The 25,711-nt window shown below is 35.7% G+C and overlaps 1 protein-coding gene across 2 annotated transcripts in view; it reads left to right on the top strand.

Annotated features, from left to right (window-relative positions):
* The window catches only part of NCK1 (NCK adaptor protein 1), a 72,532-nt gene extending 47,467 nt beyond the window's left edge, over nucleotides 1-25,065 (top strand). The window contains exons 1-4 of one of the 2 annotated variants that reach the window (XM_047783034.1): nucleotides 7,304-7,341; nucleotides 10,151-10,379; nucleotides 21,411-22,123; nucleotides 24,364-25,065. In XM_047783034.1, coding sequence (XP_047638990.1) covers nucleotides 10,346-10,379; nucleotides 21,411-22,123; nucleotides 24,364-24,558 — 942 coding nt within the window. In that variant the 5' untranslated portion in view covers nucleotides 7,304-7,341; nucleotides 10,151-10,345 and the 3' untranslated portion in view covers nucleotides 24,559-25,065. Of the gene's footprint in view, nucleotides 1-7,097; nucleotides 7,342-10,150; nucleotides 10,380-21,410; nucleotides 22,124-24,363 lie in introns of those variants that run through there. The other variant, XM_047783026.1, reaches the window with a different exon arrangement.
* The last annotated feature ends 646 nt before the right edge of the window (nucleotides 25,066-25,711 follow it).

Consider the following 25,711-nt stretch of genomic DNA (forward strand, 5'->3'; position numbering starts at 1 on the left):
AGGAACCATGAGGTTGTGTGTTCAATCCTGGCCTCGCTCAGTGGGTTAAGGATCCGGTGTTGCCATGAACTGCGGTGTAGGTCACAGACACGGTTCAGATCTGGAGTTGCTGTGGCTCTGGCGTAGGCCAGCAGCAACAGCTCCGATTAGACCCCTAGCATGGGAACCTCCATATGCTGTGGGTGTGGCCCAAAAAGACAAAAGACAAAAAAAAAAAAGAATGTCAGATTAATGTAATTATATAATATGTAATAACCTTTGGGATTGGTCCCTTTTTTTTTTCCTATTCAGTATAATTCCCTGGAGATACTTCCAGGTTTTTGCTATACCATTTTTTTTTCCTTTTTATTGCTGAGTAGTATTCCATGGTATGAATGTACCATAGTTTAACTATTTGCCTGTTGAAGGTCTTCCAGGCAGTTGACAGTTTTTGACTGTTACAAATAAAGTTTCTGTAAACATCCATGTAAAGGTTTTTCCATGACTTTAAGTCTTCATTTCTCTGGAATAAGTACTCGGGTATACAGTCGTTCAGTTGTATGGTAGTTGCATGTTTAGTTTTATAAGAAACTGTGAAACTATTTTCCAGGGTATCTGCACCATTTAAAATTCTCATCAGCAGTGTATAAGTGATTCACTTTCAACATATCCTTGTCAGCATTTGGTGTTGTTACTCTTTTATTTTAGCCATTCTAATACATATGTAGTGATGTCTCAGTATGGTTTTAATTTTCATTTTCTTAGTAGCTAATGATGATTAGCATCTTTTCATGTGCTTGTTTGCCATCAATAATAGCTTCAGTTAATGTCTCCTTATGTCTTTTGCTTGTTTTCTAGTTGGAGCTGTTTTTCTACTGTTAAGTTTTTCCTTTTGTGGATCTTACTTTTTAGTGTCAAGTCTAAGAATTCTTTGCCTAGCTCTGTAGCCTGAAGATTTTCTTTCATATATTTTTCTAAACATTTTGTATTTAAGGTTGTCATCCATTTTGAGTTATTGTTTGTATGAGCTGTGAGGTTAGGTCAGTGTACATTTTTTTTTTTTTGTTTGCCTCTTGTTGTCCATTAGCTCTTGCAGCATTTGTTGAGAAAGGTATTTATTTTTCCTCCACTGAATTACTTTTACTTTATCAAAACTCAGCAGGGCATATTTGCATGGGTCTATTTTCATATTTTCTGTTTTGTTCCATTGATACATGTGTCTGTCCCTTTGTAAACACCATATAATCTTGACTTACTGTAGCTACATAGTAAGTTTTTGCTCACTTTATTCTAACTTTTAGAAGTTGTTTTAGCTATTTTAGTTATTTTGTCTTTCCATAAAATCATAGAATGATAATGTCTATATATATATATACATTTTTTTGCTGGGATTTTAATAAGAATAACCCACATATATCAATTTGGAAAAAATTGACATCTTTTCTGTGTTGAATCTTCCATTCCATAAACAACTAGATTTTCTTTGTCTCTTTCATCTGCATTTATATTTTTTAGCATAAAGTCTTCATATTTTTGTTAGATTCACATTTCTTTCATTTTTTTCCTTTTATTATAGATGTTACTGCTTTTAATTTTGGTGTCCATGTATTCATTGCTAGATATAGAAATACAGTTGATTTTTGCAGTTTCGTCTTGTATCACAAAAATTTTAATAGGTTGTATTTTCATTTTAGTTAAATAATTTATTTTCCTTAAGACTTCTTTCTTTTTTTTTGGTCTTTTTTAGGGCCGCACCTGAGGCATATGGAAGTTTTCAGCTAGGAGTTGAATTAGAGCTGTGGCTCCCAGTCTATGCCACAGCCACAGCAACATGGGATCCAAGCCACGTCTGCAACTACACTACAGCTCACAGCAACACTGTTAACACACTGAGCAAGGCCAGGGATGAAACCCACATTCTCATGCATACTAGTTGGGTTTGTTACCGCTGGGTCATGATGGGAACTCTGAGACTTCTTTGACCCATGGATTATTTAGAAGTATGTTCTAGATATTTAGATGTCTTTGTATTATAGAGTTCTAGTTTGATCCTATTGTAGTCAGAGAATACACTGTATGACTTCAGTTATTTTCAATTTGTTGAGGTTTATTTCATGGTTCAGGATATGGTCTGTCTTGGTGTTTGTTCCATGGGCACTTGGAAAGCATGTATATTTTACTGTTGTTAGATCGTGTGGAATATTATATAAATGTTGGTTAGATTGTGTTGGTTGAATGTGTTAGTAATTTCTTTTACATCCTTGCTGGTCTGTCTGGCTTTGGGTAATAAAGCCTCAACTGATCTTTACTTATACCACCAGACAGAGATGTTGGGGTACCCTTTAATAGCTTCTCAAGAGTAGGAAGTCTTTTCTCCTTGGCCTTACACTGGTACAGGTGGAGCCAGTTTTTATCCAGTAGTGTCTGACTGGAGAAGAGAATGTTTATTGTCTAAGTTTTCTGTCTTGCTAGGAGGTCCCTTTTTTGATCCACTGTCTTAAGAGCACTGGGTTTTATTGTTTCTGTTGTTTTTTTCTGTGCCTGTTGGTATGTTTCGATTGTTAGTCATTAGGTCCAACTTTAGAATATATCAGGCAAAAAGAAAACCTAAGAATTTCACCACTACATTGTTTACTTGGGTCCTGAGGTTCCTAGCTGAGCTGCCTTCTCTTTACCTTTCAGAGTTTTCTATTGTTTGTTTCATATAAGATGTCCAGGATTTTTACTTCTACTTAGCTGGAGAAATAAAGAAAAGTACCACTCACTATGTCTTCGTGGAAATGGTAGTCCTCTAATTTACTTTTGTGTTTAGTGTGAGGTAGGGCAAGTAGATAGTATTCTTAGTATCAGTTATTGATAATTCATTCTTTAATGATTTGAAATGCCCTGGTTGTATGTGAAATTCTTGTATATTTGCATATTTATAGACATGTAGGAGAAGTTAGCTGACTTGTATAATTAACTAAACCCCTCTATTTCTGTTATGAAATATATAATTTGGTATTCTTGACATATTTCCACTCTCTCATATTTCAGCTGAGTTGAATCAGCTTACCAAGAGTTAGATGTACTGTTTCTTTCAGGTGTGCATCAATATAATCTTACATATTATATAATTTAACAAAAATAGTGCTGGAAAAAAGTTGCTTTTGTGAAAACTAAGGAGACTGCTTTGGAAGGACTTTATTTAGAGGAAGTAACTTTAAAAAATTCCTTGCTTTTGTATTAGGCCTGGGTGAGACTACTGTAAATGTTTAGGGGGAAAATACATACAAAAATTCTTTTTTTTTTATTAAGTACTTTGAAGTAGTACTTATTTAAAAAAATGATTTTTTTGTAGGTTCTAGACCTAAACTAGAACAGATTAGCTATTACATTAGAGAAAAGGGCTTTTAAAACCACCTGAAGGTAGGTCTGCAGATCTCAATTTATATTCTACTGGTCTATTTGATTCTATACAAATATCATATTCTTTTAAATTGCCTTAGTATTTTAGGGCCTTAATATTTTAGGGCATTTTGATGTCTGATAAGGTATGTTTGCCTGTAGGGGGAACTTTCAACTGAAAAGAACAAACCCCAACTAAAACTGTCTTAACATAATAAAGAAATACATGAGCTCAAGGAACTGGTGGTTTAGAGAGCAGTTCTTAGTATCTGTTTCAGTAGCTCTGGCTTTATTTCCCAGCATCTCTCCTTCCACACTTTGTGAGCTTCATTCTTCAGCTGGTGACAAGATGTTCCAGTTCTCACATCTGTCCACAACAAAATACAGAGACAGTCTTTCACTGTGTTTTTCAAGAGTCAGTCATTTCCCTGAAATTGCTAGCTTAGTTTTCCTTACATACTGTTGATTTTAAGTGGTCTAACGTAGGCAAACTTGGTAGGGGAGAAATTGTCATGATTGGCTTAGATGGGCTGTCAGCCCTGTCTTACATTAGAATAACTTCGAAGCTAGAGTCATTCCCCCAGATTGCATGGCTAAAATAATAATAATGAGGTAGCAACTAGGAGGATAATTGGGATACTGTTAGGAAAAGAGAAAATGAATGCTGGATGTACAGTCTATAAACTATTACACCAACTCTTATTTTTGTACCAGCTTTTCATCTATAACTCTTACACTTTTTTTTTTTTTTTGGTCTTTCATCTTTTTAGGGCCACACTGCAGCATATGGAGGTTCCCAGGCAAGAGGTCTAATCAGAGCTATAGCTGCTGGTCTATGCCAGAGCCACAACAACGCAGGATCCAAGCCATGTCTGCGACCTACACCACAGCTCATGGCAACGCTGGATCCTTAACCCACTGAGCGAAGCCAGGGATGGAACCCCCAACCTCATGCTTCCTTGTTGGCTATGTTTCCGCTGCGCCATGACAGGAACTCCTTCTTTTTTTCCCCCAAAAAATATTTGCCAGTTTTATATGTTTACTTTTCTAGATGTATTTAAAAATCAGTGTGTCAAAATTTCAGAATAAATTCCACTGGGACCTAGAATTAAATTTTATTAAATGTATAGACAAATTTTGGGGGGATAAGGGCAGGTTCCCACATGGAAGGGCTCACGGTCAGTTCCCAAGTATCCCTTAAAAAATATCTCCCTGTTGGAGTCCCATCGTGGCTCAGTGGCTAACAAATCCAACTAGGAACCATGAGGTTGTGGGTTCGATCCCTGGCCTTGCTCAGTGGGTTGGGGATTTGGCATTGCCATGAGCTGTGGTGTAGGTTGCAGACACGGCTCGGATCCCAAGTTGCTGTGGCTCTGGTGTAGGCCGGTGGCTACAGCTCCGATTGGACCCCTAGCCTGGGAACCTCCATATGCCGCGGGAGTGGCCCAAGAAACGGCAAAAAGACAAAAAAAAATCTCCCTGCTTTTCAGGGTCTCAGAAAATCTGTCACTTGTAATTTTTTACATCATGCATTAGTAATATTTAGACTTTGTTATAACTTTTTATTTGGAAATAATTTTAAACAGAAAAATGCAAGAATACAAATTAATTTTTCTTTCTGTTCATCATTTCTTGAATACCACATCATCCTATTTTTTAAGCATTAGTTATTTTGCTACTGTACATGCTTGAATCATTCTTTTAGAAGACGGTGGTAGGTTTTGAGGCCTTGTAATACCCTTAACAAAGTATCTACCTTGTAGATATAAAAGTATCTACACTTGAATGCTAGGGTTTGTTGAATTCTAGATTAAAATGCGTTTTCCTGGGTACATTGAAGAATTTGCTTCATTGTTGAGAAAACGATGCTGTTCTATATCCAAAACCAGAAGCTGTTGTTATTTGCTTGCTAAACCAGAGGTAGCTACTTATGTAAAATAATCTCTCTGAAGAAAGCCAAGAGCTAATCTTGGTTCAGGAGTGAGTTAGGCTTGTAGCATTTCCTTTCTTTGTTCTAAAAGAATTTGTATAAATTGGAGTTATTTGTTCCTTGAATTTTCATAAAACTTGCCTGTAAAACCATCTGGTCCTGATGTTTTTGTTATCAGCAGATTTCTTAGTGACTGATTCAATTTTTACTACTTTTATTATTTTTTTTCATAAAATGTACATTTTTCTTCTCAGATTTACAGATAGTTTTTAATACTGCCATGTCTTTTGAATGTCTGTAGCATCTATAATTACAACTCTTTTTTTTTGTTTTGTTTTTTTGTTTTTTTATCTTTTTGCCTTTTCTAGGGCCGCTCCCGCGGCATATGAAGATTCCCAGGCTAGGGGTCTAATCAGAGTTGTAGCTGCTGGCCTACGCCAGAGCCACAACAACGCAGGACCCGAGCCATGTCTGCAACCTATACCATAGCTCACGGCAATGCTGGATCCTTAACCCACTGAGCAAGGCCAGGGATCAAACCCGCAACCTCATGGTTCCTAGTCGAATTCGTTAACTACTATGCCACGATGGGAACTCCACAACTCCTTTTTTATTTTTGGTATTTGGGTGTACTTTTTCCCTTTTTTCATTGATCAGTCTTGCCAGAACTATGTCCATTTTTTAGTCATGATGAAGAACTACCTTTTGTTTCTTTAAGCTTTCTCTGTCTCTGTTTCATTAAATTCTTTTATTTGTACATTTCCTTTTTAGCTATTTTTATTCCACTTTTCTGATGACAGATGATTAGTTAATTTAGCTTTTCTTATTTATGATGTAACTATTTACAATTGAGAATCTCCTTCTGTATACTTTTTTTACTGCATCCCATGTAGTTAGCTATATATTTTTTTTAATATTTTACTTATAAATATTTTCAGAATTCTCTTATGACTTCTTCTTTGACTTGAGTTTTTAAAAATGTGTCTTTTTGTTATGATTGTCAAAGAGTATGTTTGTAGGATACCAAGTACATGAAAAAGGTAGGGCCTAGCATTTGATCGATTTTTGTATATGTTCTCTTTGTATTCTTCTGTCTGTAAGTTTTTGTTTGTTTGCTTGCTTTTTATGGCCGCACCTGCAGCATATGAAAGCTCCTGGGCTAGGGGTGGAATCAGAGCTGCAGCTGCTGGCATATGCCACAGCCGCAGCAACTCAGGATCTGAGTCGTGTCTGTGACCCATACCACAGCTCAATGCCAGATCCTTAACCCACTGAGGGAGGCCAGGGATGTAACCCTCATCCTCATGGATACTAGTCAGGTTTGTTACCTGCTGAGCCACAACAAGAACTCTATATATGTTTATTACATCAAACTTAATGATTATGATGTCAGTTTTTCTTTAGCCTAATTTTTTGGTTCCTTGATTTATTACTGAGATAAATATGTTAAGAATTATACTGACACCAGATTTGTCAGTTTTTTCCTTGCATTTCTATCCATTTACTTTGGAGCTATATTAATAGTACATATAAGTTTAGCTGTTATATAATAAGGCCGTTTATCATGATGTAGTGAATTTATCACTAGTAATGGTTTTGTCTTAAAGTCCTTTTGTGTGTTATTCTATACCAGTTTTGTGTTGATTAGTATATGCCTGGTGTTTTAATTTTTTCATACTTTTATTTTTAGTTTGATATTTTAGTTGTTCAGTGCTCTTAGGTTCTTAGGCATGTCTCTTTTGAAAAGCATGTAGACTACTACTAGTTAAACTTTATCTAAATATTTTCTATGTGGTTACAGTGCAGAAGCTGCTGAAAAATGGCAGAAGAAGTGGTGGTAGTAGCCAAATTTGATTATGTTGCACAACAAGAACAAGAGCTTGACATCAAGAAGAATGAGAGACTGTGGCTTTTGGATGATTCTAAGTCCTGGTGGCGAGTACGAAATTCGATGAATAAAACAGGTTTTGTGCCTTCTAACTATGTGGAAAGGAAAAACAGTGCCCGGAAAGCATCTATTGTAAAAAACCTAAAAGATACCTTAGGTAAGTTATTTTTGTATTAAACGAACAGCAATACTTGCTTTTAAATGGATGCTAGAGCTTGGTTCTTTGTACAGAGTTTTAGCAGCTTTGGGCAGAATTGACTAGAAAATCCCAGGGCCAGGATTTCAGCTAGCCAAGGTAAGCTTGGCTCATAGCAGGTGTTCAAGTCGGGAGACCAGTGAAGGCTAGTTTCTTTAAATCTGGCTAATGGGTTTGGCCAGAATTCAAGAGTCAAGCTAGCGTGATGCTGTCAGTGAAACTGACTCTGATCTTCTATCAGGGGCTCCTTGAACCAAGAGTGCCTATTAGAATTTAGCCAGATTGGGAGTTCCCTTTGTGGCTCAGTGGTCAACAAACCTGACTAGGATCCATGAGGATGCTGGTTCAATCTCTGGCTTTGCTCAGTGGGTTAAGGATCTGGTGTTGCCGTGAGCTCTGGTGGAGGTCACAGATGTGGCTCAAATCCCACATTGCTGTGGCTGTGGTGTAGGCTGGTAGCTGTAGCTCCAATTAGACGTCTAGTCTGGAAACCTCCATATGCTGTGGATGCGGCCCTAAAAGTAAAAAAAAAAAAAAAAAAGGAATTTAGGCAGATTCTACATCTAATTGAGATGGGGATAAATGAGCATGTCCTCCTTGTCATTAAGGCAACTTATTTTATAAGATACATTGCTGTATTTTATGTCTAATGGCTTACATTTTGCTTTTAAAAACAAGCCATCGTTTTATTCTTTATTTTGATAAAAGAGTTTTAAATTGTGGATCATTAATTGTAGTAGATTAGCATTGACAAAACTTATCTCTTTCTTATTTTGGTTCTCTTTTTTCCTCTTTCTTCCCTTAACTGTAAGTTGTTTGTTTGTTTTTACTGGCCTTCCATTAGGGCCAGAGATAGGAGAACCTACTTCACACTGGGCTTTGCGAAGCTGTGATAGGAAGGAAATATGCGCAAATGAGGGCTAGTCTCTCTTTTTATAAAAAAAATTCTTCCTGGCTGACAGGAAGGAATTGGGAGGGACAGAATTTCCCTCAGGTATTCAGGCAAGCATGCTGTTAATTAATAGTTCTTTGTATATGTGTGTGTGTGTGTGTGTGTGTATATATATATATATAAAAGTAAAATTTCTCCTTGCAAAAAGATCATTTGGGAGTAATGTGACAATGATTAGTGGATATGAAATATAATATTATTGACTAACTGCTTTATATTTGGTTTTATTTCTTATTTAACATTATTGTTATTTTATACTCGCATGTTCTTTCCATTACCAGTAATAGAAGACAAATCTTTTATGTTTTTAACCGTTATAAACAGTAAAAACTAAAACATAGTACAATTCAAAATAAGTTATAAAGTATAGAATATTGGTTTCTGAGCTGAAAAACATTTCCAGTTTTCTAAAGCTAATTTAATAAATGGAATTATTAATCTAAACTTTCACATGATATTTAACTGCTTTAAGGGTTACTTTTTTTTGAGATTTTAAGGTTTTGAATATAAACCCTTTAATATTAGTTTTTATTTCTTTATTTTTAAAATCTTTATGGCCTCACTTGTGGCTTATGGAAGTTTCCAGTCTAGGGGTTGAATCGGAGCTCCAGTAGCTGGCCTGTACCACAGCCACAGCAACACCAGATGCTTAACCCCTGAGTGATGTCAGGGATCAAACCTGCAACCTCATGGATACTGTCAGACACATTCTACTTATTAATGAAAGAGTTAGAAAGAGACTGTTCTTTAATAGCTGAAGAAAGTTAGAACCAGGAATACGTCTGACATTTATTTAAAGCACATTCATTAGTGGTATTGGGGGAAATGAAGGTAACTTCTATCAATAAAGAATGCCTCATAGTGATGAAGGCACAGGAAAGACTAGATCCACACCTAGATGAACTTTTATGTCCCTTTTTAAAAGGATAGTGGTATCCTGGAACTAGAGCAAGTGTGACAGTAATTAACAAAAGATAGTGAAAAAACTAATATCATAGAGCAAAGAGGAGAAATATCCCAGTATTAGGTGTGACTGCATATCAGTTGTAAAAGCCTAATTAAATACAATTTTTATTATTTGTTAATATTCCTGGGAAACCGTCCATACAGTTTTCTGATGTTATTTAGATGATTTTAGCAAGACTATATTTAAGTTTGAGGCTATCACTGTTAGTTTTATTACCATATTACAATTCTTGCTATCTATTCCAGAATGCTTGGAAACATTCTGTTTTAAGGTCATGATCCAGGGAGTTCCCATTGTGGCTCATTGGGTTAAGAATATGGCTAGTATCCATGAGGATATGGGTTTGATCCCTGGCCTTGATCAGTAGATTAAAAGATCTGGTGTTGCAACAAGCTGCAACATAGGTCACAGATGCAGCTCAGAAACCTTTGTTGCTGTGGCTGTAGCATAGGCTGGCAGCTGCAGCTCTGATTTGACCCCCAGCCTAGGAACTTCCATATGCTGTGGGTACAGCCCTAAAAAGAAAAAAAATTAAGGTCATGATTTATATGTAATGTATAGATGATGTGAATCCGGCTTTTGCATTGGACAGCCTCCCCTCTTTTCTCAGAATTTTTGAAGCCCTTTTTGGTAACTTAAATGTTCCATATAATTAATGGATTTGTTTCACAATGATTGTGGAGACATTGTATGAAGGTTAAGAAGAAAAAGGAGAAAACAAAGAAAGAATGAATACATGAATATATTTTCATCCACTGAAAAAAGTTTGTATGTTTTAAAGCTTCTTCCAAAGTAAGTCTGAAAAGTAAGGTCAGACCATTTGTGGCCATTATGATATACTTGTTTTATAGATTCTGTTAGAGTTCGGGGGAAAATGTTATGGGAAGAAAGAAGCCTCAGGAAAACTTTCTATTGCCTGGGTGTGGGCCAAGTCACATGGATCGGGTGTGGGGAGTTTCATGTTGCAGAACCAGGAAGTTTATACTGAGAATTCTCCTGAGCTGGGTTAACAAACTGACAAAAGAGAGCACGGGATTTTTTTCAAAATGGATTGGTTCAACGTCTTTAAAGATTTTTTCAGTAAGTTAATCTGTTTATTAAATCTGTAGTTTTCTTGTAGTTTTTTAATTAGAGTTTTCACTTTGGTAAATTTAAAGGAAAACTGGATGGAATATGTTAAGTTCATATAGGCTAGTGCTTTGTATTGTTTATGAAACCTGAGCTAAGTAATTGGTGATAATACATCAAATAATAATAGCTTTGACTTGATAAGTAAAATGCTTTTAAAATACTTTGTTATCAATGTTTAAATAACAAATAGGAAAAGGAAATAAATGATTTGAATTTGATACAGTTAACTTCCTTGAACTTAGCATAGACATTTGAGGTGAATTAAATAAATTGTAAATACAGTAAAAATAGGACAAAAAAATTAAGTGAACAAATTCTTTCATCCTTAATTAACATTTGGAATAACATGATATTGTCTTAGTGCTTTTTTTCTTAGATTTCAGAGGACCAGTGTAGAAGTTAATGTTTAATAAAAGCACCAGTAAAGAGAATGTTATGACTTAATCAGTGTCAGATTGCTAGAAATTACTTTGGCAAATGTGAAATTTGAAATTCTGAAATGAGTTGTGAGAGCAGCACATATAAAGAATATGAAAATATTGAAGGAAAATGGCGAATTCTTGAATTGTTCTTTTGTTCAGGTCATAAAGTAGTACTAATACTAACAACAAGCACCTAATCTGTGTATGTACTGATGGCCTTTTAATGCTCTTATGATAGTGAACTTGCTCAGTGGTTCTAGAAAAATAAACCAAAGGGATTTCCCTGGTGGCCTAGTGGGATCCAGCATTATCACTGCTGTGGCTCAGGTTCAGTCCCTGGCACAGGAACTTCCACATGCCACAGGCATGGCAAAAAAAAAAAAAAAAAAGGAAAGAAAGAAAGAAAAATAAACAGAGGAACTGTAGACCTCGCTTATGTGTAAGGAGTCTAAGAAAGCAAAAGAGTAACCTGTTGAGAGATTTCAGGGAAGACGGCAAAATGTAAAGCTAGCAAGCACTTTTCTGGGAAAAGAATGTTAATACTTGTTTGTTTCTTTAGTTAACTATGATGACCAAATTAATCCTTCTGGACTATATCTCTTGTTTATTACTTTTTGGGGATTTGTTAAAATTTTAGATCCATTTTGGGGGGTTAATTTTGCTTTAAAAGAGCTAATTTATTCACTCATTTGTTTATGAATATATTTTTCTTGGTGGCCTACCTACAATAGGCCAGACAAAAGTTATACAATAAAAAACTAACCGTAACTTTCATAGAACTTACATTCTGGTAGGGAGATATATGGTGATTGTTATTTATTATTAATAATACAGTGGAGTTTATGTTTAAGTTTGATTGTAAGTGATGTTGAACATAAATGAACTAGAAGTGGTATAAAAAGAACATATTTTATCATTGTTATAGACATTTAATATGTACCACCAATGTAATATAAAATTATCATTCTCTCTACTGAGTCTTAGAAAGTTGATAGTTATTCTTAAATAAATTTGTACAGTTGGGGGGTCAGGATTTTAGATTTGTACCCAAAATATTCCTTTCATCATTGCCTGCAATATGCCAAAATTTATATTTTTTTAGCTTTTTACCTTGTTACAGACAGGCTTTCACCCACATTTTCCCTGAATGGACTTGATAAGTAGATTCCTCTACTTTTATGTGACAATATTTGTGCTCCTTGTATGTGGTAGCCAGAGTACCCTTGAGAACCTGAAGGGCACATTTATTTTAGATAAAGCAGAGAATAATAAAAAAACAACAGTTTATCTTATTTCATGTAACTGCAGTGAACAGATAAAAATTGTTAAAATTAAATAAAAACCTGTAATAGAAAGAGCACCATATATTTGTATTTAGAATTCCTTAGTTCTGCTCCTAGCTGTACTATTTATTAGCCATATGGCCAAGGGTATATAACTAACTTTCCTGATTTTCTGTTCCTTATTTGTAAAGGAGAGAGTTCGGCAAGACTAGATGATCCTAGAAAGTCCCTTCTGACTCTAAAAGTCTTACAGTCCCAGTAAACAACTGATCAGTCTCTGATGTGTCATGGAAATCAAGGGAAAATCCATAAGGGAGAAACTGGTTTTGAAGAAGTAGGAACATAAGAACAGAATTATAGTTCCCTAAAGAATTAGCAAGAATCAGTAATACTTTCCTAGGCCTTGTTCTTTTGAACATTTATTTAATCTGTGATTTAGATGGAGGGAAAGTGACATGCTTAAAGTAAAGAAGACCTAATGATGGAAGTATAACTAGTATATTGGGTTCAGAAATATATGTGAAAGTTAAAAACTAAGAAGTAAACAAGATGAATAAGATAGATATTAATGTAAAATTCTACATTGAATTTTTAAAAGGAATTGAAAAACTTGCTGAGAATCTGACCTCACAGTGGTTTACATGAGTAAAAGACTTTGTAAGAGCTTCTGTGATTATGTAGGTGCTAAAAAAATCTTAACACATTGTGTGATGGCATTGATTCAAATCTATGAGGTGCTCAGGGGAAGGGATGCAGTAGTTCCCATATGTGTTTGCTGTCCAAATAAAATGACATAGTCTATTCACTCTGGCTAGATAAACTTTAACAATTGTGTTGAGAAACTCAGATGCTTCCAAATACTAGCATCAAGTATATCAAAGGATTTGGAAACCAAGTTGCATAAAGAAGAGTTATGGGTACAAAGATTTGCCTAAGTTGAGGACAACTACTGTGTGAAAATGAAATATTCACAATGACTAACCAAAGTCTTAAAAACTTTTGAGGAGTTAATAATACATTGTTTTGGTCAAGAAATAGTGCTATAGGAAGAAAGAAGTAAGACTAGTGGATTAGCGTGAGGGGAAGATTGAAAGCTATACTAATGCTTTTGGCTTTTTAAACAAAGCTAATGATAACAGTGACTGCCTCAGAAATCTAAGTGTGAAGAGAATCTGAAAGAGAATGAATATGTGTATATGTATGCCTAAATCACTTTGTTGTACAGCAGAAATTATTGCAACCAATAAATCAACTATACTTCAATAAAACCTAAAAAAAAAAAAAAGTGCATCAGAGTTGTGCACATCCTCATTGCTTAGACCTGAGTATTTCCCTCCCAACTCTGTCCAGGTCCAGCTATTTAATGCTATAATAAATGTTCTAAGTATTTTTGAAAAAGTAAATGAAGCATTAAGAGGCAGGAAAGTAGTAACCACCATTGATTGAGTACCTGCTATGTGCTATGGACTCTACTGAATGCCTTACATATAAACTTTTAGAAGTTCTTTATAAAAATATTCTGAGATAGGTACTTCTACACACCATCATTGCGTACTCACACACACCACCATTTCACAAACAAGGAAACTGGAGTTTAGAGAAGATTAAAAAGCTTGACCAAGATCAGATTAACCAGTAAGTAGCAGCACTAAAATTTAAATTTAGGTCTCTTTTGTATTAACCAGTAAGTAGCAGCACTAAAATTTAAATTTAGGTCTCTTTTGTTAAAGAGTTTTCCTAGTGCACACATTATGACTATAGATAGAGAAAGAATTAGAGTCACATAAGCAACCACTTTGAAAGATTTGATGCAAAGGATTTCCCACTTTGGTGCAATGGGATAGGCCATGTCTTGGGAGCACTGGGAAGTAGGTTCAATCCTTATGCCAGAACAGTGGGTTAAAGATCCGGCATTGCTGTAGCTGCAGCTTAGGTCACAACTGGCTGGACTCTGATCCCTGGCCTGGGAACTCCATGTGCCGCAGGGTGGCCAAAAAAGAAAAAAACAGATTTAATGCAAAGGGACTAATTGAGATTAGGAGGATTGTGGTGAATTAAATGTGAAATTGGGAAGAATTTAGAAAAGATAATCCTTTGATCTGAAGGAGTCTGCTTTTGTGGAGTGATCTAATTGTTGGTGATTATAACATAATTGAGAAATTAAGGGATACTAATACTTTACTTTTGCATCTGTTCTGTCATTGATAACATGAGATTGGAAGGACCATGTTTTAGCAGTGGAAAACGAAGAGCAATAAACAGGCCCTTCACAAAGCTTTGTAAGCAGTGGAAAAAGCAAGCTTATCAATTATGTATGCATTTGTCAGTCATTCGCATGATAAATAGAAACAGAACACTTTATGTGGCCCAGGCACTGGGGAGAAATAAAGAGGTGGTTAAAAACATGGTTTTTAATTTCCAGGAAGAAATACTGGTATGCAGAGTGATGAGCATTATAGTACAAATATTTACAAAGAATAGTACTGGTATGAAAAATGGGTAACTGCGGATAGATAGGGAGATCTTCAGTGAGAAGACACTTTGAGTCTTGAAGAATGAGAATGGCACATGTTTTATGCAGAAAAACATTGTATGCAGTCTCAGAGCCTTGAAAGAGCATGAGGTTTTTGGTTACTGAGGAGCTTATATAGCTGTAGTAGTTAAGCAGGTATAAAGTTAAAGTCATGTTCACAAGAGAGATCACAGAGGGTTCTGTGTTTCATAGAGAACAAATATTCTAAGATTAAAATGGGTTGTTTGGTATTTTCCCAGGTGGGGCTTTAATTGTTGAGTCTGTCCAAAAATTCTTTTCATTCTTTATTTGGACAAGGTATAAGTAGTCTTAGACATTATCTTTTTCAGAATCAAACGAAAAGCATTTTGGAACTAGCCTTTATTTTCAGGTTTAAAATTTTATATTTGCTTATATCAGTATTCAATTTAATCAATGTAACAAACAATTATTGAGCATCTCCAGTATATATAGTTCTAATAGTATGGGAAATGCAGAAGATCAATGAGAGATTAAAATACTCTTAGGCTCTACAAGATGAGCTTAAAAGACAGACACAGGAAATACTAGCATACAGGTACCTCAGAAATACAAGGTACTGGGATGCTTAAAAGAAGGAGAGCTTATATGTCTTTGGAGGTACGGGTAGGGAATGAAGGATGCTGAAAAACATGAAGCAGGAGGATGGATAAAATAGTGAAGTTGTTACTTGAAACAGCACTTCTTGAATGGGTAGATTTTTGAGAGGCAGAAATTTTAATTAAGGTTTTGGGAAGAACTAGCGAAACAAGCTATACTAAGTCATAAAGATAGGAACATCTAATTCAAGGGATTTAGGTGGCCCATTTTTTAAAAATTCAGGACATTTTCAGTGTAGGGCATTATAGAAAGATGCTTGTGTTTAACATTTGCTCTGTGTAATATTGCTGTTACTTAACATTATTTTACTCAATTTTCACAATACTCTCATGGTGAGTGCTGTTTCCTCCATTTCTGAGCTCAAAAAAGTGAAATAACTTGCTTAGGATTCTACAGTTAGTAAGTAGCAGACTTGAACCCAAAGGCTGATTGCTGTTTTCAATAGTCTGTACTATAAGTCTGCACAGGAAGGCTTGAGGACATTCGAGAGAGGGCTGTAGATGCTAGGGATAGTATTTCCTTAATTGATAGGCAGGAGAGCCACTGCTGGCTTTTGAGCAATAGGGTCATGTGATTGTAGCTGTGATATAAGATGATTAGACTGGTGTTCCCTTTGTGGATCAGTGGGTTAAAGACCCCATGTCTTTGTAAGGATGTGATTTCGATCCCTGGCTCTCCTCAGTGGGTTAAGGATCCGACATTGCCGAAGTCTGCACCATGGGTCACATATGAGGCTTAGATCTGGCATTGCTGTGGTGATGGTGGTGGCATAGGCCTCAGTTACAGCTTACATTTGACTTCTAGCCTGGGAACGTCCATATGCCATAGGTGTGGCCATGGGAGGAAAAAAAAAAAGATTAGACTGATGTGGAAAACGGGTTGAAATGGAATAGATTGAATTAATTAAAAAAGAAAAAAGAAAACTAGTTCAAAGGTAGAGAAGGCTCAAGGACAACAACTTAGGCCTGAATTAACATATTAATAGTGGAAATGGAAAGTGTTGGCAGAAAGGACACATGACAGCTTTAAGGATTTCAGGTGGAAATCTTTTTTTTTTAATAGGTCTGTACCCGTGGCATAAGGAAGTTCTCAGGCTAGGGGTGGAATTGGAGCTGAAAGCTGCCAGCCTATGCCACAGCTGCAACCTACGTTGCAGCTCATGGCGATGCCAGATCCTTAACCCACTGAGTGGGGCCAGGGATCGAACCCTTGTCCTAATGGATACTAGTTGGGCCTGTTACCACTGAAGCACAATGGGAACTCCAGAAATCTTTCGAGAAAATAATTTTTATGATGTATAAATTTATGAAGTTAACTGTTTTAAAGCGTACTCTTCAGTTGTGTTTAATACATTAACAACATTGTCCAACTATCACATCTGTCTAATTCCAAGCCATTTTTATCACCCAAAAAGGGAACCCCATTCCCATTAAACAATTACTCCCATTACTCCTTCCAAGTCAAAGTCAAAGAAGCCATTGCTAAATCCAAGGTCACAAAGACTTATCCCTTTGTTTTTTTCTGAGAAAGATATGTCAAAGTTCTAAATGGAAAAATTTGCAACCTTGAATACTCTACCCAGCCAGGTTATCATTTAAAAATAGAAGAAAAAATAAAGAATTTCTCAAACAAAAACTAAATACAACAATACTAAACCTGTCCTAAAAGAGTACTGAAAAGTCTCCTCCAAAATAGGAAAGAAGTAAGAAGATATCAGGTAGAGGAAATCGCATTTGGAAAGTAATCACTTAAATAAACCAGAGTACAGATTTAAAAAAAAAAAAAAAAAAAACCTGTTCATGAAAGTAGTGATAAACACAAGGAACAGCAAAAGGATAAACATAATGATGTAAAAAAAGGCATCAAAATCATAAAATGTGCGAAGGATTACCAGAAAATCTAGACTTTTTTAAAAAAAGACTGTCTGATCCTATATGGCTATCAGTCTAAAGAGAGCAGATATAGGAAGGGGTTAACATATTTGAAAAATGAGGCAACCACAAATCAAAAATAAATAATAGATTCACAAAAACCATGAAGAAAAGGACACAAGTATAACATAAAAGGAAATCATCCAACCATTAAAAAAGAGAGAAACAAAGGAGAAACATAAAATCAACTAGAAAACAAGGTTTAAAATGGCAGTGAATACATAATATATATGAATAATTACCTTAAATATCAGTGAACTGAATGCTCTCATCAAAAGACAGAGGAGTTCCTGTTACTCAGTGGAAATGAACCCAACTGGTATCCATGAGGTTGCAGGTTCAATCCCTGGCCTCCCTCAGCGGGTTGAGGATCTAGTGTTGCATGCAGTGAGCTGTGATGTAGGTCACAGACTCGGCTCAGATCTGGCATTGCTGTGGCTGTGCTGTAGGCCAGCAGCCGAAGCTCTGATTTGACCCCTAGCCAGGGAGCTTCCACATGCTGTGAGTGTGGCCCTAAAAAAGACATAAAAAAAATAATGATAATAAAATAAAATAATATATGGCACAAATGAATCTGTGAAACAGACTCACAGGCATAGAGAGCAGACTTGTGGTTGCCTGGGGGAGGGAGTGGGATGGACTGGGAGTTGGGGTTAATAGAATCAAACTGTTAACATTTAGAATGGATAAGCAATGAGGTACTGGATAGCATAAGCAAGTAGGAACTGAATAGCAGAGGGATCTATATCCAATCTCGGGATAGACCATGATGGAAGATACTGGAAGAAAGGGAATGCATGTATGTGTATTGACTATATCACTTTGGTGTACAACAGAAATTGGTACAGTGTTGTAAATCAACTGTATTTTAAAAGACACATAAACACTTTTTTTAAAAAGGAAGCAGCAATATGAACTAAAAAAAGCCTTATCAACCTCAAACTGACAACTTAATGTTTAAAACCAAGGCCAATTAAATACTTGCTTATCCTGGGGTGGTGGGGGGGGGCAGAAATTACTGATAAGGAAGGCCTTCTGCTATTTTGCTGTTTGTTTTCTACATATCTTATACCTTTTCTCCTCTCAGTTCTTTTATTACTGCCTTTTATAATTGATTTTTTATGATGTACATTTTGTTTTCATTCTCATTTCTTTTTCCGTGTAGTTTTTCCTTAGTGATTACCCTGTGGATTACAATTAACATCTTAACTTTTTAACAATCAAGTTTGAATTGATACAAATTTAGCTTCAGTAGAGTATAAAAATTTGCTTTTTTATAGTTGTCTTTATACATTGTATGCCTGTTAACCTAGATTTGAAATTACTATTTTATACATTTGCATCTTAAATCATATAGGAATAAAAGAGGACTTATAAGCTAAACATATAATACTACTAGCTTTTATATTTAAAAATATAGCTACCCTTACCACTTCTTCACATGACTTCAGGTTACTGTGTAGTGTCATTTCGGCCTGGAGGATTCTGTTTAACATTTTTGGTAGCTCAGATATAGTGTAACAAACTCCTTCAGTTTTTGTTTTCTGGGTTTCCAATCTGTTCCTTGTCCCAGTTGTCTCTAGCACCAGGCTGCAGCATCAACTAAATGATTTCAGCAGAAGACACCTTAGCCCAGAGAATGCTCTAAGTCAGGTGAAACCAAGGCAAGCCATTGTGTTGGTACTTCAGGTAGCTGCCAGACAGGTTGAAACCCACAATTACAATTCTTTGTGAATAAGACCTTGATTGCTTTCTGTGGCATTAGTTCAGGTTGCTGTCCTCCCAGCCACCATTGATTTGGGATTTAAGGGATGTTAGGCAGGCACCTTAAAATGCCACAGTGCTCTCTTACTACAAAGCAGCAGCAGCTTTCTTCTTTCTCTAGTTTTTTTAAACTTTCTCTTTTTTTAAACTAGATTCTAGAATTGTGTAAAAGTCGATTTTGACAATATTCACCAGTTCATTAATTACTCTTTTGGAGGGATAGAACCCTAGAGTTCCCTACTATGCAAGAAATCCCTGATATACAAATTTTTCAGGATGATGATATGTCATTAACCAGAAGGAAGGAAATTGGGAGGGAGGAAGTTAGTTGATTTATGGATATGGGAGAGGTTATTTTTATTTGGATACAGGGGTTGTATTTGAGGTACTGATGGTACAATCTGTAGGTGTCTAGTGACAATTGGAATGATAATGCTTGAATTCTAGGGAGAGCTTAGAGCTGTAAAGAAAAAAGACCTTGGGATCTTCTCTACAGAAGTTACAGAAAATGAAAGTGTATGATTGTCTTGAAGTAGAGGCTAAGTCCAAGCATGACATCTTGGGAAACACTTTCAACTAGGGAATCATTTACTTATTCTTTCAGCAAACGTTCGCTTTCTTCCTACTAGCTAAGCGCTGGAGATACAGGGTAATACGATACTGCCCCCATTAAGACAGACAAATTACAATGCAATTTTATAAAAAGGTTTAGAAGAGCCCAGAAGAGGAACACAAGAATATTTAAACAGGTCAGTAGGAAAAGTAAGGGACCCTCAGTGAAATTAGTGAAGGAGAAAATGCTGGAGAGAGTAATATGAGATCTTGGTTTCTGTATAGAGAGTTTGAATAGACCAGGGGCTTTAAAAGTACTGATTTGGCAGTGAAGAGATGACACATCTCTTTTATAAGAATGATTTTAATTGAGTAGTTTGGATGGATTTAGAGGACTGGATTATTAGGAGTGTAAGTGAGTGATGAAAAGTTGAAGGAAAGGGAGAAGACAACTTTAGTTTAAAGGTAGTAGCAGAGGGGAGTTCCCATTGTGGCGCAGCAAAAATGAATCTTATTTTAACCATGAGGACACAGGTTCAATCCCTGACCTCGCTCAATGGGTTAAGGATTCAGCATTGCCATGAGCTGTGGTGTAGGTTGCAGAAGTGGCTTGGATCCCACATTGCTGTGGCTGTGGTCCAGGGCAGCAGCTGCAGCTCCAATTTGACCCCTAGCCTGGGAACTTCCACATGCCACAAGTGCAGCCCTAAAAAGCCAAAAAAAAAAAAAAGGCAGCAGAATTAAAGTCAATTTATTTTGGAATAGAAGTGATCTAAGTTTGTTTTTAGACAATAGAGGGGAATGAATAGGAGGGAAACAGGGGTGGCCAAAAGTTCCAAAAAGAAGCAGGAAATTTGATATTAAGAACCCAGAAGGATAAGCGGTTGGAAACTTAGGACAAGAAAAAGAGTAAGGGTAATGAAAAAGAATTTTGAGATAGTGAGAAGGTGTTTGAGGAGTTTTATATAGGAGTGCCTTAGTTTACTCAGTAAAATTAGAACACAAAATCGTGTGCTAAGAAGTGAACAACAGTGAAAATTCTTGACTAAAGTTGATGTAGCATATATTTGTGATGATAGTACCATTTGGTGATTTTTTTTTCAATTTTTATAACAAGTATATATTAAGCATCTACTGTGTACTAAGCACTATATGAGATCCTTGGGATTATAGCCAAGAATATAGCAAAAAAAAAAAAAAAAAAAAATCCCTGCTCATGTGGAGCTTATGTGTGAACTGGGTGAAGAGTGACAAATAAGTAAATAGTATATTACTTTAAAATAAAGATGAGATAAATAAAGCAACTGGCTCTGGGAACCAAGAAAGCAGCTGGATTACTCAGATATAACTACAGTTTTATTTTGCATATCAAGTCGTAACTTCAGTTATTGTTTTGTTTCTATACTGCTAGTTACAGAATCTTGGTTAATAAAGTAAGACAAGTAGAATATGCGTTTCTTGGAGCCTTTATGTACTTAGATTGTTGGTATGAGAGAAGTAATCTTGTATGTACATTTAAGAGACAATTTGTTAATTTAGGGCAATTTTATAATTGTTATGCAATTATTTCCAAGCCTTTGACACAAAAAAAGATAAAAAGTTAAACTGCAATATAATAACTATAGTTAAGTATTTGGTTATGAAAAGAATATGGGAAGGGGGTCAACAGGAACAAACCTCCAGGGAAGGAGGGAAGAAGTTGGAGGGGAGGGAGGAAGGAGAGAAGGAAGGGAGGGAGACAGGGAGGGAGGAGAGATTTGTTATCTTAGTTAAAAGGCTTAAAAAAATAGCAATTGAAGATCCATTTTTTTAATAATGAATGAATTGGTATCTTTGATTATTGTTTTATATTCTCATTACCCTTTTTATTTAAACAGGCATTGGAAAAGTGAAAAGAAAACATAGTGTGCCAGATTCTGCATCTCCTGCTGATGAAAGCTTTGTTGACCCAGGGGAACGTCTCTATGATCTCAACATGCCTGCTTATGTGAAATTTAACTACATGGCAGAGAGAGAGGATGAATTGTCATTGATAAAAGGGACGAAGGTGATCGTCATGGAGAAATGCAGTGATGGTTGGTGGCGGGGTAGCTACAATGGACAAATTGGATGGTTTCCTTCAAACTATGTAACTGAGGAAGGTGACAGTCCTTTGGGTGACCATGTGGGTTCCTTGTCAGAGAAATTAGCAGCAGTCGTCAATAACCTAAATACTGGACAAGTGTTGCATGTGGTACAGGCTCTTTACCCATTCAGCTCCTCCAATGATGAAGAACTTAATTTCGAGAAAGGAGATATAATGGATGTTATTGAAAAACCTGAAAATGATCCTGAGTGGTGGAAATGCAGGAAGATCAATGGAATGATTGGTCTGGTGCCAAAAAACTATGTTACCATTATGCAGAATAATCCATTAACCTCGGGTCTAGAACCATCACCTCCACAGTGTGATTACATTAGGCCTTCACTCACTGGAAAATTTGCTGGCAATCCATGGTATTATGGCAAAGTCACCAGGCACCAGGCAGAAATGGCATTAAATGAAAGAGGCCGTGAAGGTGATTTCCTCATTCGTGATAGTGAATCTTCGGTAAGTTGATTTTCAAAGGTAAATGGAAATAGAGCTCTGGGTATTAAAAAAATAAATAGAGGACTGGAGAGCTTAAGTGGTTTTCCTAAAGTTAACCACGCAGTAAGTTGGGACATAAGCATATTTTATTCTGAGTGAAAGTCAGTGTTCTTTCCAACTGTATTTATTTTTAGTAAAATATAGCCCTACACTGAATTATTTGGCCCTGTCTAGTTCTTTTGGCTTTGCCTTCCTAATATATTTTCTGTTGCAGTAAACTGAAAAATGGAAAAAATTAAACACTGGCTTCTTTACTTCTTCCATGCAGTAGACTAAACTGAGAAAACATATTTTGAATTGGGTATTGGATGCACTATCCTTACAATAAGGGAAAAACCCTAAATTTAAAAAATTGATATTTAAGTTTCATTATAAATTGGTCGTTTGGAAGTTATTGTGTACCTAAAAAAACCCATTTGAATAAGCACTGTATTTGAGGTCCATTTGCAATAAAAGATAAATTCTGTTCCAGTACTAGTAAAACTATAAAACCATAAATTGAATAAGAAAAATTATGTGGGCTCTTTGGGATACTCTCTAGGATATTAGAATTTGATGATACTCTGTCCCTTAAAAATTGCCTTTATTTTTATCACTGCTTTTCCAATTTTTAAATCATGATTAGTATTGGCTTTGTGTGTATATATTTGTACAAAAGTGAATGTGTGATTATAGAAAAGGTTGAAAGAAGAAAACCTATCTGTGAGAGTGGTGTAAGAGAGAGAGAAAAGAAGAGAGGGTGAAAATGAAATTAATTGAACTGTCCTATATGAAGATCAAGAAATGGGGCCTGTACATAACCCCTCAGGAAGAGAGGCGGTTGATGATAGGGAAGACTGGTGGGATTTGTTTTCTGTTAGATGCCTGCCCTGGGTCTTCTTTCCAGGACAAGCAGTGGGCAGAGGGATTAGGAAGGGAGCAACCCTGGAATAGATGGCAAATAACCATAAGTATAGGATGTTTCCACTTTTTGAAACTGACAGTAATTGTATAAGAGGCTTCTGAGGTTGATACAGACTATTCAGAAGTGTGTTAGGTTTAAAAAAAAACTAAGAAACTAGCTTAATTGCAGAATACTGTGTATTTTCTTGTGGGTAATCAAGCATAGATATTAGCCAAAATATAACATTATTTTTAACAGTAGAATTTTTAATGTAGTGGTCTCAAGTAGGAATGTTTTGTTTGATCTGCATAGTGTTTTTTAAACATTTGAATTCATTATCAGTATTTAAGTTTTGGAAGGCTTGGAGTTGGCGTCATGGCACAGCGGAAATGAACCTAACAAGGAACCGTGAGGGTTCGATCCCTGGCCTTGCTCCATGGATTAAGGATCCGGCGTTGCCGTGAACTGTGCTGTAGGTCACAGACTCAGCTTGGATCTGGCATGGCTGTGGCTGTGGCCGGCAGCACCAGCTCCAATTAGATCACTAGCCTGGGAACCTCCATATGCCAAAGGTGCGGCCCTAAAACAAACAGGAAAAAAAAAAGAAAAAAAGCATTAAAAAATTTTTTTGGAAGGTTTATTATAAAAATTCAGAAATCAGATTTCCCTTTTAAAATTGGAAAGTCTGTCAACATTGAGCCATATTCCTACAAGGTAACAACTGCAGCTAAGTGGCCACATCCTTTAGATAAGCACTGTTGTTCCCTCTATATAGCTACTCTGGCCCTTGCTTACATTTCTTTTTTGCCCCTTGTAGGCATTTTGAGCTTATGACCTCTTATTAGAGGTTATATCAGTTCTCATTTTTTCGCCTTCATCTTTGAGAAATCAGTATTATATCAGCTACTCTGTAAGACAGCAACTGATAGCTACTAATTGAACAGAAGTAGTTGTCTTGGATTTTCTATATGTTTCTGAGAAGTCAATGGAGAGAATATAGCTCTTATGCTTCAGATTTTAAACAAAAGGATTTGCTCTGGGTGTTACATAGAGTACATAAAAGGAGTCTACTTCAGTTTGAATCCTATCTCTTTTAACTAGATGGGTGATCTTGGACAACTTCTCCTCAGCCTCATTTTTTTTTTCTGTCTGTAAAATGGGGTTTGCTTTGAAGCATAAAGGAGATAATTCCCATAAATAATTTAGCATTGTACCTACTACTTAAAAGTGCTCAAATCTTAGCTGTTATTAGTTTAATATAAAAATGCCAATAAATGGTCTTTCAAAATGTTTACCCTACATGTTTTTTCTCTTTTAGCCAAATGATTTCTCTGTATCACTAAAAGCACAAGGGAAAAACAAGCATTTTAAAGTCCAACTAAAGGAGACCCTCTACTGCATTGGGCAGCGTAAATTCAGCACGATGGAAGAACTTGTAGAACATTACAAAAAGGCACCAATTTTTACAAGTGAACAAGGAGAGAAATTATATCTTATTAAGCATTTATCATGATATTGTTGACCAGAAGTGACTGCTACACAGTTGTAATTCATCATGTAATTGAAGACTGAGAAAATGTCAGTCCAGTCATGCTTGATTGGAAACTGCTGTTTCTAACTCTATGAGAATTGACTGTAATACATAAGTATTTTTTATTATAACTCGGCACATACATATATTTACTACATATGCCAAGCATCTGCATAGAGCAATTCCTTATCCTTGGTCTTCTGTTTTATTGGGATTTTTTTGGCTGTTTTTCTCTTTGCTTCTAATAGTAAGGTTTTATATTTTGAAAAAATAATGCAAGTCAAAAGTCTTTATATGGAAGAATTTCTTTATTGCCTCTTCTTTATTTCTGTGTAAGGGCACCACCTTAGTTACTTCTGCAATGGTTTCTCATCATATAAAATTATTATATCAATTATATCAATATATGGCATATGCTAAAATAAATTTCTTGGAGAGTTAATCTTTTCTGTGACTAAATAGCAATAATAAATGGAAAATTAGAAATTATTTTCAGGTATTGTATTTGTCACAAGCCATTGTAAATATCAAGTATGTTGTGTCTGCCATTATTCAAAATTCATTCGTTGTCTTCAGTGTAAAACAAAACATATGGGACATAGGTTAGAAAACATTATATACAATTTAATTTTACAACTATTGGAAACAAAAATCTCTAAATTCGTAATAATTTTGGAGGGGGGTTCTTCTATCTGTTTATGCAAGAGAACAAAGCAGTTTCTGAGATAATTAGCTTTTCAAACTGTGAATGGATGCTTTAGTGTTATTTTACCAAAGTGTCTTGTATTTGAATACATTACCTGTGTCAATGTGAAAAAAAAAACTATGGCCAAATTTTGAGAAGTAGGAGACAGTGAGATACTTGATTCTCCCCCCACCAAACATCATTAACTACCAGGCATAATATATCTACTACTTTTCAGCTTTGAGTTTTATTGACTGGGACATGAATTGATGTATACCTGAGGAAAAGATGCAGTATGTGCTAATGGTTAGAGAAAATTATTTTTAGAATTTGTTTTTGTAGGTGCTTCTATTATGTTTTTGTTTACCAAGCAGAAGTTTGAGTGTATGGATATGAGGCTGCTCTAGAGTATTGAATCTTTTTCTGTAGATCACAGAAGAAAACCAATTG

This window comes from Phacochoerus africanus, chromosome 1 (genome assembly GCF_016906955.1).
Source record: "Phacochoerus africanus isolate WHEZ1 chromosome 1, ROS_Pafr_v1, whole genome shotgun sequence".
Taxonomy (NCBI): Eukaryota; Metazoa; Chordata; class Mammalia; order Artiodactyla; family Suidae; genus Phacochoerus; species Phacochoerus africanus.